The 13,467-nt window shown below is 39.8% G+C and overlaps 1 protein-coding gene across 1 annotated transcript in view; it reads left to right on the forward strand.

Moving 5' to 3' along the window:
- SPAG17 (sperm associated antigen 17) overlaps positions 1-13,467 on the forward strand; it is a 219,386-nt gene that overhangs the window by 199,957 nt on the left and 5,962 nt on the right. The window contains 2 exon segments of the mRNA XM_029230280.1: positions 4,427-4,563; positions 11,644-11,828. Coding sequence (XP_029086113.1) covers positions 4,427-4,563; positions 11,644-11,828 — 322 coding nt within the window.

Below are 13,467 nucleotides of genomic sequence, written 5' to 3' on the forward strand. Positions count from 1 at the left end.
AGAATCAGAGGAGATTTGGATTTGGTGAAATAAAACTGAACTTGTCAGCATTCGCTATGATAGCACTGCATAAATCCTATAGTGGCTAAGCAACCAGTTTTGGGGGCTGTGAGCTGACCGTGCAGCCTGCAGGCAGCACGTGCTGGAGTCAGCACCAGGCCCCTGAGATCTGTCTCTTCCCAGCCCCACATTCAACAACACCACGTTGAGAGCATGAGTCAGCCACCGTGAGAAATCAGCAAATGCCACACACTTGCAAAGTGTACCAACCAGGTCGGTTTTTCTCCGGGGAGGCAGTTGTTAAGCTTTTTTTTAGCACACCCGCGGCCGCAGGCAGAGCTCAGGTGTATTCTGCTCCCGTGATGAAGGAGCCTCACCCTCTGTGGCTGGCTGTCCTCAGGACACAGGGTCGGAGCTCAGGAGAAGTGCATCAAGACCATCAAGAGAGGTGGATTGCGGGCTGCCGCTCTCAGCTCAGTTCTCTGCTCAGAACTGGCGCAGCCGCTTCCACGTACATTTATGGGTCAGAGCAAGTCCTAAGGCTAAGCTCAGAGTCAACGGGGCAGAGAAATACGCTCCATCTACAGGGAAGCCATGCTCAGAGATGAAGTACATAAAGCTATGCTCTGAGAGGAGGCAAAAAACCAAAACCAAAACATTATTGTGCATAAATACCACAGTCGACCTCAGCATAGAAACAGGGAACCATTACTTGTTCTTCAGTTGTGTCGGATTCAGCCGTAATTTCAGATGATTCCACTAGTTGGACTATCCCAGTTGTTTAAAGATTATTTATTTATTTAATTTATTTTTAGCTGCATTGGGTCTTAGTTGCAGCACGCACGATCTTTCCTTGTAGCACATGAGCTCTTCGTTGTGGTGCCCGGGCTTCTCTCTAGTTGTGGCGTGCAGCTTTTCTCTCTCTGGTTGTGGTGTGGAGGCTCCAGGGCACGTGGGCTCTGTAGTTGTGGCACGCAGGTTCCTGAGCGCGTGGGCTCTCTAGATGAGGCTCGCAAGCTCAGTAGTTGAGGCGGGCGGGCTTAGTTGCCCCATGGCATGTGGGATCTTAGTTCCTTGACCAGGTATTGAACCCGCTTCCCCTGCATTGTAAGGTGGATTCTTTATCACTGGACCGCCAGGGAAGTCCCCCAGTTGTTAAGTATTAAAATACTTCTGTATCAGCTGGTGACCAGCTGCTGTTCCAAGGCCCTCAAGTACTCCCTCCTCCTCCCCCATCCCTAGGGAAGCCCTGGGTAGGCTTCAGTGGATAATAATCCATCTATTATGGGACACAGTATGGTATACAACAGAGCTAAGGCTCTACCTGACTCCTTATATAATAGCTTATGACTTATATAATTATATAATGACATATATATAATATGACTTATATAATAACTTATGTAAGGCTCTACCTGACTCCTCATATAATAACTATGTTACAGTGGGCATGCTCTTTAACCCCTCTGTATATTCCTGTTTCCTCTTCTGTAAAGGGGGTATAATGGTATATACATTATAGGGTTGTGAGGATTAAATTAGTTAGTATATGTAAAATGCTTACAGCAGTGCCTGGCACATGAGAAACTCCATATCAGTATTTACTATTAATAATAATAGTATGAGAGATTATTTGATACCCATTAGACTGGTAAAATGCATTCATATAAGACAGTAATATGCATATGCTAAGAATACAAGCAAAAAGACACATCAAGCCATTAGAATGGTTGCCTATGTAGGCAGTAGTGACCAAGGAGAATAAATACATTAGAACACTGATCACTGAGCTCCATCCCCAGAGATTCTGATTCTGTTCTGGTCTGAAATACAGCTTATCTGGTATGTGGCTAGGGAAACTCTATTTTACCAGAGTCAGCCCAGGGGATTATGAAGCACAGGTGAATTTGGGACACACTCGGTAGTTGTCTAGGAAAAACTCACTACTCATATGGAACACTTCTGTGACCAGATATGCATGTTTTTTTCTCACACCAAGCAATTCTGCAACACCAGCTGAGTGTCCTACAATTCACTTCTGACACTAACCAGAGTTAGCACAGACGCTACAGGTTAAGGGCTCAGTCTCACAAGGCTGCCCACCACCCACTTCAGATGCCAGCCACAGGTACAGGTTGTCACTTGTGCTTCTGACCAATCAGCTATAAATTGTGGTTCCGATGACCTCCTTTTATGGTTCCATAATTTACTAGAACAGTTCACAGAACTCATATATTATTATATAATAGGCGACATGATAAATGGCAGAGATGAGTAGCCAGAGGAAGAGGTACACAGGGCAAGGTCTGGAAGGGTTTACCATGGTAGCTTCTGTCCCTGTGGTGTTGTGGTGCACCACCCTCCCGACCTGTGGATGTGCTTACCAACTCGGAAGCTCTCCGAACTCTGTGCTGTAGGGACTTTTGTGGAGACTTCATCATGTAGGCATGATTAACTCCATCTCCATGTCCCCTCTCCTTCCCAGAAGATGGGGGGGTGGGGCTGAAAGTTCCAAGCTTCTAATCATGGCTGGTTTTCCTGATGACCAGCCCCCATCCTGAAGCTATCCAGGAGCCCACCAAGAGTCACTTCATTCAGGTCAAAAGACACACCTATCACCCAGGAATTTCCAAGGGATTTAGGAGCTCTGTGTCAGGAATCAGGGTCAAAGACCAAATATTTAAAGATACTCCTAACACTCCTATCACTTAGGAAATCACAAGGGATTTAGGAGTGCCATGCCAGGAACCAGGGGCAGAGATGAATATACATTTTCTATTATCTTACACTACCAGGAGTGTGATCCTTGTGGAATCTGACACACCTGGGTATACGTCCCACCTTGCCACTTTTCAGTTTCCAGGACAAGTTCTTTTAACTTCAGTTTCCTCATCTGTAGAAAAGAGATACTACTGTTATATTAGTCAGGACTCTTCAATTTGAGAACTGAAACTCAAACCCATTGAACAACAACAAAAAAGCCAGTGGGTGGGGTGGTGTTTATTGATGCTCAAAAGGAAACCACAGAAAGGTGGCTATGGTACTAGCCCAGGGATGACAGGATGCAGGCACTCAAGCTTTTCAGGGGAGTGTTTGCGTCTGATTGTCTGTCTCTCTGGGCATCCTCCCTGCCTCTGTGTTGTCACATCCTTACTTGTCCCTGTTTCAGGGGTCCCCAACCTTCTGTTAGGAACCGGGCTGCACAGCAGGAGGTGAGCGGCGGGCAAGCGAGTGAAGCTTCATCTGCCGGTCCCCATCGCTCACATTACCGCCTGACCATCCCCCCACCCCCACCACCGCCGTGCATGGAAACATTGTCTTTCACAAAACCGGTCCCTGGTGCCAAAAAATTTGGGACTGCTGCCCTGTTTGGTTTTATCCTCTCCTACAAAGGACAGGCTATGTCCATGTGTCAGGGACATGATCAGAGAGGTCCAAGGTTCTGATTCTTCCAGACCCATAACCCAATGGACAAGATGGGATCATCCCGGTCAGCTTCAGGAAATATCCAGGTGAAGGGCCTGTGTTGGCTTTGCATGGGTCGTGCACCATCCTGATGCCTGGGGCCAGGGATGTTGTGGCACTAGAAGTATGTGTGCTGGGAGTGGGTGTGGAGGTGGGCAATGGGGAGAATGCTCAGCATACAAAGATTACAATTACCATTACCTTTAGCTCAGAGGACTTTATGAGAACTAAGTGAGATGCTATATGTAAAAACATGCATGTGGTGCTCGCCTGCAGACAGTGGACACTCAGATATTGGTTCCCTTCCCTTTCCTCTCTTGATGACTTAAATTCAAGAAAGGATGTTTAAATATGCTGATCTAATACACAATTCTTATTAAACCCCCTGGATATTTGGAAAAATACATAAAATTGCAGCTGTGTAGATTATCTACTTTTGCTCCCTCCTTCACCAAATTTAGTGATCTGGGGATTTGATTCCTTGGCTTAATTTATCTATGATTACTACACCAGTTTTTCAAACTATAAATTTACTATTGAAACACAATTAAAATTTAAATTGAAACAAAGAAATTCTTAAAGATTTTTTTCCTCATTAGTTTTAAGAAATCTTTGAGAGTAACATTTTATTGAACTGTGCCTTGTTGATTTACAGGCAAGTCACTCAATTTCTTAGCATCTGATTTTTCTCATTAATTGAAAAAAAGGTGATGCTAATAGCATCTGCCCTGCCCATCTCATAGGATTGTTGTGAAGACTAATTTTAGGTAAAATCTCTTTGTAAAATGCAAAGATAGAACACTAGAATTAATAAAAGCCTTTATTCCTGTAAATAAGCTCTTTAAGAAGGAAAGAAGAAAATTTCCCAAGTTGGTTCTATGTTCTTCTATGCTCTGGTATGATCTTGAATGTCTTTGGAAGCAACGTCCACGTGGTGTAATTTCAGTGTTCTCTCTAACAGAACCAGAATCGTGTGTGCCTCTGAAAATTCCAACCCAGTCACTGCTGCAGGATGTGGCAGGACAAGCAAGAAAAGAGAAAGTGAGGCTACCTCACTATTTGCTGAGTTCCAAGCCCAAGTCTCAACCTCTCAAAAAGGTATAACAGACATGGGAAGAAATTTCCCAGAGCCAGTTAGCATTTTATATATTCCTGGTTGATTGAGGCTATTGATTTCCAGCCACTGTGTACTACTATTTAATGTAAGAACCATCTCAACATGAATCCCTTCAGGTCACACAGAGATAAACCAGGGCAGTGCTTTGCTGGAGCCAGCTTATATACACTCATGAGAGAAAATTTATGAGCCAGCTGTTAAATCATCGTTAGCTTGCAGTCAGCCACGCTGGGAGTTCTTATGCCATAGAAATCGGCAAATGCTACTGATAAAGGCTCTTTTCTGTGAGCCAGTTTACCAGCACACTGTTGGCTGAGGGGATCATTGGGCACCCTTCTCATGACTCTTAGGATAAAATCCAGATGACCTAGCGTGACTCCAAGGCATGGCTCCATTTGCTTCTCTACCCTCACCTTGTCTCAAACTCACTACACTTCACCCATTGTGGACTTCTCTTAGTTCTTTAAAAGCACCAAGCTCCTTCCTCAGAGCCTCTAAGATTAAGATTCCATCTCAGTTCTGTTGTAAAGGTTTCCTTGAGCCCACCAATCAAGCTTTGGTGGTTATCCTTTAGAAATTTCATGGCACACTGTGTTCATTACCATCAGAGAAGGTATTGCAATGTATATAAGTGACATGTGATAGAAGTGCTTCTCAAACTTTAATGTGCATGTGAGTTATTTGGGGACTTTGTTAAAATATAGATTCCGACTTATTGGCTCTGGTGTGGGGCCCGAGATTCTGGAGTTTTAACAGGGTCCCAGGTGAGGTCAGGAAATAACAGCATAGGGCAATAGCTCTCAAAGCATGATTACCTGACTGGCAGCATTGGCAACACCTGAGACCTTTTTATAAATTCAGATTCATGGGCCCCATCCCAGATGTACTGATGGAGAAACTCGGGTTGGAGTCAGCAATTTGTGTCTTAAGGAGTCCTCAGTAGACTGTGCTCCTCTCCAGAGCAGGTTTTCTTTATCTTTGTAGACACTTCCCCTCCCCACCTACCTACTCTCTACTCCACCCCATCCCAGACTTACTAATGGAGAAACTCTGGGAGTGGAGTCAGCAGGTGGTGTCTTAACCAGTCCTCCAGGTGATTCTGATGGGAGCTAAAGTTTGATCATCACTGGCACAGAAGAAAGAGTACAAACTTTAGAATCAGGCAAACTTGAGTTTGAAACTTTGCCACGTAACACTTGAGCAAGTTATCTGTCTTTCAGTTCGCTGAACTTGAGCTTCTTTATCCTTAAAACAAAGACTAAAATACTTCCTTACAGTGCTGTGGTAAGGATTACATAGACCATAAATGTTCATTTCCTCTCCCAACCAAGCAGTTATTTTTTTCTGGTGACGGAGCCTTTTCTTTTCTTTTCTTTTCTTTTTTTTTGCGGTACGCGGGCCCTCACTGTTGTGGCCTCTCCTGTTGCGAAGCACAGGCTCCGGACGCTTAGGCTCAGCGGCCATGGCTCACGGGCCCAGCGGCTCCGCGGCATGTGGGATCTTCCCGGACCGGGGCACGAACCCATGTCCCCTGCATCGGCAGGCGGACTCTCAACCACTGTGCCACCAGGGAAGCCCCTCACTGTGGTTTTGATTGGCATTTACCTGCTGATTAGTTACTGCTGAGCATCTTTTCATGTGTCTGTTGGCCATCTGTATGTCTTCTTTGAAAAAAGTCTATTGAGGTCCTCTGGCCAGTTTTTAATTGGGTTGTTTGGCTTTTTGATGTTGCGTTGTTTGAGTTTTTTGTATGTTTTTATGCTAAGCATCTGTTCATGTTGTCTGTTGGCCATCTTTATGTCTTTGATAAAAATCTTACTCAGGTCCTCTGACCATTTTTTAATTGGGTTGTTTGGTTTTTTGATGTTAAGCTGTTTGAGTTTTTTGTATATTTTGGTTATTAACCCCTTATCAGATATATTGTTTGCAAATATCTTTTCCCATTCAGTAGTCTGCCTTTTCATTTTGTTGATAGTTTCCTTCATGGTGCAAAAACTTTTTTAGTTTGATGTAGTCTCATTTGTTTATTTTTGGTTTTGTTTCCCTTGTGTGAGGAAACAGATCCAAAAAAGTTACTAAGATTGATGGCAAAGAGCATACTGCTTATGTTTTATTCTAGTTTTATGGTTTCAGGTCTTACATTTAAGTATTGAATACATTTTGAGTATTTTTGTATATGGTGTGAGAAAGTAGCCCAGTTTGATTATTTTGCATGGAGCTGTCCTGTTTTCCCAACACCATTTATTGAAAAGGCTATCTTTTCCCCATTGTAATTCTTGCCTCCTTTGTCATAGATTGACTAACCATAAAAGCATGAGTTTATTTCTGAGCTCTCTATTCTGTTCCATTGATCTATGTGTCTCTTTTTATGCCAGTACCATACTGTTTTGATTACCATAGCTCTGTAGTGTAGTTTGAAATCAGAGAGCATGATACCTCCAGCTCTGTTCTTTCTCAAAATTGCTTTTGTGTTTCCATACAAATTTTAGAATTAAATCATCTAGTTATATTTGATCTGGTTCTGTGAAAATTGCCTTTGGTATTTTGATTGGGATTGCATCAAATCTGTAGATTGCCTTGGATAGTATGGTCATTTTAACAATATTCTTTCAATCCATGAATACAGTATATCTTTGCATTTATTTGTGTCATCTTCAATTTCTTTCATCAGTGTCTTATAGTTTTCAGAGTACAAGTCTTTTACCTCTTTGTTTACATTTATTCCTAGGTATTTTATTCTTTTTGATGCAATTGTAAATGGGATTGTTTACTTAATTTCTCTTTCTGATAGTTCATTATTAGTGTATAAAAATGCAACAGATACAGATATCTGTATATTAATTTTATAACATTCAACTTCACTGAATTAAGTTATCAGTCCTAATAGTGTGTGAATTTTTTCTAGATTCTACCAGTAACATTTTATTATACTTGCTTTATCACATATCTATCCTTATATCTATCCATTAATCCATCTTGTTTTGGGTGCACGTCAAAGTAAATTGCAGAAATTACTACATTTATCCCTAAATATTCTAACATACATATCACTAAGTAGAGTTCAATATTTGTTTATATTTTTCCTTTGATCTATAATATACATACATACAATAAAATGCACAAATTTTAAGTATGTATTTGCTGAGTTTTGATAAATGCATATACTCATGTAACTCAAATTCTTATTAAGATATGGATCATTACCAAGTTCTAATAGTTTTTTGGTAACATCTTTAGGATTCTTTATATATAGTATCATGTCGTCTGCAAATAGTGACAGTTTAACTGCTTCCATTTCAATTTGGAGTCCTTTTATTTTGTTTTCTCTTGTCTGATTGCTGTGGCTAAAACTTCCAGTACTATGTTGAATCAAAGTGGCAAGAGTGGGCATCCTTTTCTTGTTCCTGATCTTAGAGGAAATGCTTTCAGCTTTTTATCATTGAGTATGATGTTAACTGTGGGCTTGTTACATATGGCCTTTATTATGTTGAGGCATGCTCCCTCTATACTCACTCTGTTAAGATTTTTTATCATAAACGTAGATGTTGAATTTTGCCAAAAGCTTTTTTGCATCTTTTGAGATGACCATATAATTTGATATACCACTTGATCATGATGTTTGAGTGTTTTAATGTATGTCTGAATATAGTTTCCCAATACTTTATTGAAGATTTTTGTATCTATGTTTATCAATGATATTGATATATAATTTTCTTTTTGTGGTATCTTTGTCTGGTTTTGGCATCAGATTTATGACAGCCTCACAGAATGAGTTCAGAAGCATTCCCTCCTCTTCAAATTTTGGAATAGTTTGAGAATGGTAGGTGCTACCTCTTCCTTAAATGTGTGGTAGAATTCACCTGTGAAGCCATCTGGTCCTGGACTTTTGTTGGAATTTTTTAAGTTACTGATTAAGTTTCATTACTGGTAATCAATCTGTTCATATTTTTTATTTCTTCTTAATTCAGTTTTAGGAGATTATGTTTTTAGAAATTTATCCATTTCTTCTAGGTTGTCCATTTTATTGGCATATAATGGTAGTAATCTCTCATGGTCCTTTTTATTTCTGTGGTGTTGATTGTAACTTCTCTTTCATTTCTGATTTTATTTATTTGGGCGCTCTCTCTCTCTCTTTTCTTGATGAGTCTGGCTAAAGGCTTGTTTTGTTTATCTTTTCAAAGAACTAGCTCTTAGTTTCATTGGTCTTTGTATTGGTTTTTTGGTCTATATTTCATTTATTTCCATTCTCATCTTTATTATTTCTTTCCTTCTCCTAACTTTGGGTTTTGTTTATTCTTCTCTTTCTAGTTCCTTTAGATGTAAGGTTAGGTTGTTTATTTGAGATTTTTCTTATTTCCTGAGTTAAGCTTGTATCGCTATAAACTTCCCTCTTAGAATGGCTTTTGCTGTGTCCCATAGGTTTGGATCATTGTGTGGTTGTTATCTGTCTTTAGGTATTTTTTCCTGTTTGATTTCTGCAGCGATCCATTGATTGTTTAGTAACATGTTGTTTAGCCTCTACATATTTGTGTTTTCTGCAGTTTTTTCCTGGTAGTTGATTTCTAATCTCATAGTGTTGTGGTTGGAAAAGATGCTTGATATGATTTCAGTCTTCTCAATTTCATTAAGACTTGTTTTGTGGCCTATTATATGATCTATCCTGGAGAATGTTCCATGTACACTTGAAAAGAATGTGTATTCTACTGTTCAGGGATAAAATGTTCTGTATGTATCTATTAAGTCCATCCACTATAACTTGTCATATAGGCCAGTATTTCCTTATTGATTTTCTGTCTGGATGATCTGTCTGTTGATGTAAGTGGTATTAAAGTTGCCTACTATTATTATATATTATTATGTAACTGTGAATTTCTCCCTTTATGTCTGTTAATATTTGTTTATATATTTAGGTGCTCCTATGTTGTGTTCATATGTATTTACAATTGTTATATCTTCTTGTTGGATTGATCCCTTCATCATTATATAATGTCCTTCTGTGTCTCTTGTTACAGTCTTTGTTTTAAAATCTACTTTTTCTGATATAAGTATTGCTACCTGGGCTTTCTTTTTGTTTTCAGTTACATGGAATGCCTTTTCCCATCCCTTCACTTTCAGTCTGTGTGTGTCTTTAGATATGAAGTGAGTCTCTTGTAAGCATCATATACATGGGTCTTGATTTTTATCCATTAAGCCACTCTCTGTCTTTTGATTGGAGCATTTAGACCATTTACATTAAAGTAATTATTGATAGGTATGTACTTATAGACCTTTTGTTAGTTGTTTTCATGTCGTTTTTGTAGTTCTTTTTTGTTCCTTCTTCTTTTAGACTCTTCCCTTGTGATTTGATTATGATCTTTAGTGTTATGTTTGGATTCCTTTCTCTTTTTTGTGTGTGTATCTATTACAGGTTTTTGGTTTGTGGCTATCATGAGGTTCATATATAACAATATATAATCATATATACGATTATTTTAAGTTGATAATGTCCTAAGTTTGAATAAATTCTAACAACTCTTCATCTTCCCCACACACACATTTAATGTTTTTGATGTCATATTTTACATCTTTTTGTTTTGAATATCCCTTAACTACTCATTGTGGATATATATAATCTTATGCATTTGTCCACTGACCTTCTGTCCTGCTGGCTTTATAAGTGGTTGATCTACTACCTTTACTGTATGTTTGCCTTTACTAGTGAAATTTTTCCTTGCATAATTTTTGTATGTCTAGTTGTGGCCTTTTCTTTTCTGCTTAGAGAAGTCCCTTTAGCATTTCTTGTAAAGCCAGTTTAGTGGTGTTGAACTCTTAGCTTTTGCTTGTCTGTAAAACTGTTTATCTCTCTTTCAAACATGAATGGTAACCTTAACAGGTAGAATATTCTTGCTTGTATGTTTTTCCCTTTCATCACTTTGAATATATCATGCCACTCCCTTCTAGTCTGCACAATTTCTGCTGAAAAGTCAGCTGATGGTCTTATGGTATTCCCTTGTACATAACTAGTTGCTATTCTCTTGCTTCTTTAAGATTCTCTCTTTATCTTTAATTTTTCCATTTTAATTGCCATTTTAATTTCATTTAATGTGTCATGGTGTGGACCTTTTTGAGTTAATCCTATTTGGGACTCTCTGTGCTTCCTGGACCTGAATGTCTGTTTTCTTTCCCAGGTTAGGGAAGTTTTCAGCTATTATTTCTTCAAGTAAGTTCTCTGCCCCTTTCTCTCTCCATCTGGGTCCCCTATTTGCAAATGTTAGTATGCTTGATATTGTCCCAGAGGTCTCTTAAACTGTCTTCATTTTTTTAATTGTTTTTTCTTTTTTCTGTTCAGCTTAGGTGATTTTTTACTACTGTCTGATCCATTCCTCTGATCCGTTGCTGATCAGTTCCTCTGTATCATCTAATCTGCTGTTGATTCCTTCTAGTGCAGTTTTTATTTCAGTTATTGTATTCTTCAGCTCTGTTTGGTTTTTCATTTTTCTAACTTTTTGTTGAAACTTTCACCATATTCATTCATTTTTCTCCTGAGTTTAGTGAGCATCTTTATGATAATTATCTTGACTCTTTACTGGCCGGATTGCTTACCTCCACTTTGTTTAGTTCTTTTTCTGAGGTTATGTGTTGTTCCTTTGTTTGGAACATATTCTTCTGTCTCCTCATTTTTCCCAATTCTCTGTGTTTATTTCTAATGTTGGTTACATTGCCCAGTCTTGGAGAAGTAGCCTCATGTAGAAGATGTCCCATGGGCCCAGCAGCATGCTCCCCTCTGGTCACCAGAGCTGTGTAGTCAAGGGATTCCCTTATGTGGGCTGCAGGTGCCTTTCTGTTGTGGTAGGGCCTACTACTGTGGGCATGCTGGGGGCAAAGCTGGCTTTGACTTGGTTGGCTGCAAGGCCTTTCCTTGTGCAGTGGCTGTAGGCTGGCTGGAGGGCAGGGTAAGCTTCTTACATGCTTTGCTGCATGGTCTAGTCAGGGGATGTGTGGGGTCAGAGTCTTTTTATTATCTTGGGAATGCAAAATAGAACCATTTTATTATGCTTTATTGCTTTTTTTCTCAATGCAAGGTGCAAGATTCTGTTGGAGGAAGAGTGAAAACGTCCTCTGTTGCATCTGCTGCCATTAATAATGTAAATTCATCCCCCTTTGGATTCCATCTTCTCCCACCCTCAGTGACGTTTGGAGTGCTCAAAGAAGGACACACCTATGCAACCACTGTAAAGCTCAAGAATGTTGGAGTGGACTTCTGCAGGTGAGGCCAAGGCTCCAAGTGTATGCTCAGATCACCTTCCCCTACTCTGTGACTTTTCTTTGGTTGCCTACATCAGTGAATGTTTATTGAAGTGAATTGTAATTACACCCGAACTCTTGAATCTTAACATCATTCATTCAGTCATTTACTCACTAATTCATCCACTCATTCATTATTCAACAAATTAGTACTTACCAAGCCTCAACTATAGAGTAGGTATTTCTTTGCCTTTCCATTAATTTTTATCCATACTTTGGTTAGAAGCACCTCAAGACCTGATCTGTACTAGCAAAAAATGAAAGGGATGTTGTACAAGTGTTACAATAACTAATACACAAAACAATAACTAATGCACAAAACTTGAAAGTCTATTTCTCAAATCTACCACCAACTATAATACCAGCTAACATTGGTTGGCACTTTGTGATCTAAACATGATTTTAATTACATTAATTCTGCATAATTGAGGCAAAATGGAAAAATAATTAACCCTTAATCATCAGGGTCATTTTGACACTGATGATGTGACTTGGAATTATAAACAAGTACCTTAACTCACAGCCTGTACTCCGAATAGAAAATATACTGTATCTGGCATTAAGTGACAAGAAAGTCACCTTAGCCCTTCATTTTCAGATCAAAACCAATAGAATTTTAGAGTGTGTAGAACCTTAGAGACTATTATATAAAGGAACAAACTGAGTAACTTGTTTTAAGGTCTTGTAGGCTGCAGCAAGGGTAGATCTCAGATCTCCTGAGTACCAGCTCATTGGAGCACCTTGCTTTATCAACACAGCTGTGGTCACTGCTTCTTGTGGGAGATCAGTCCTTCCCACTGGGTCAATATACCATGTATCTATGCCAAGACAACTCCCAATCACAAAATCTCCTCTATACTATTTTGAATTAAGCTTCAGGATTATGTCGAGTTTTTTCCCCCATAAAAATGGGATACATGTTTATTTCAAGTGCGGAGTTATTCTCAGGGTCAGTAGCAAGTTTGAGAATGTTTGTGATTCTAAATTCAGGATTGGAAGTCAGATGGAGCAAAGCTACAGGAGCATCTGATTGAAAAGATCACTGTCCCATTTTAATTGAGGTGAATTCTCAACTTCAGGAATCACATTTACTTCCTCACAAACAACCTGATGAGGGACCCAAGCCGCCAGATCAGACATTATTGTTTATTTAGGTTGTTGCCACAAAGTGGGTAGGGAGAAATGGAGAGTCAACCTCAAACGAATTAAAACCACCCATGCAGACCCTGTGTGTCCAGTACAGAATTTTAGTTTTATAGATTTCAGTCCTCAGCTTGTTCAACTCAGCCACCACAGGGCAGACAGCAAAGTGGCTGGTAGAGGGAGTGGAGTAGATGGAGGTAGGCTTCCCTTGGCATTTTAATTTACTCCAGGTCTTTAACCTTCGGGCAGAACCCACAAACCACAGGAAGGGGAAGAGATCAATAGGTACCACGTGTGAGCACCGGGCTTTTCAAGTTCACCAACATTTTCTGAGCCTTTTCTGTTTCTCTTCTCCCCAAACTTGCAAACCCCATACCATGGCAGAGAAAGACTGGCTCCCACGCTCTGCTGCTTTCCAAAGGAGCCTTTATTCTTCAGCTTAATGACCTGGCAGTCAG

Source organism: Monodon monoceros, unplaced genomic scaffold (assembly GCF_005190385.1).
Source record: "Monodon monoceros isolate NGI ecotype Baffin Bay Population unplaced genomic scaffold, NGI_Narwhal_1 Super_Scaffold_18, whole genome shotgun sequence".
NCBI classification, from domain to species: domain Eukaryota; kingdom Metazoa; phylum Chordata; class Mammalia; order Artiodactyla; family Monodontidae; genus Monodon; species Monodon monoceros.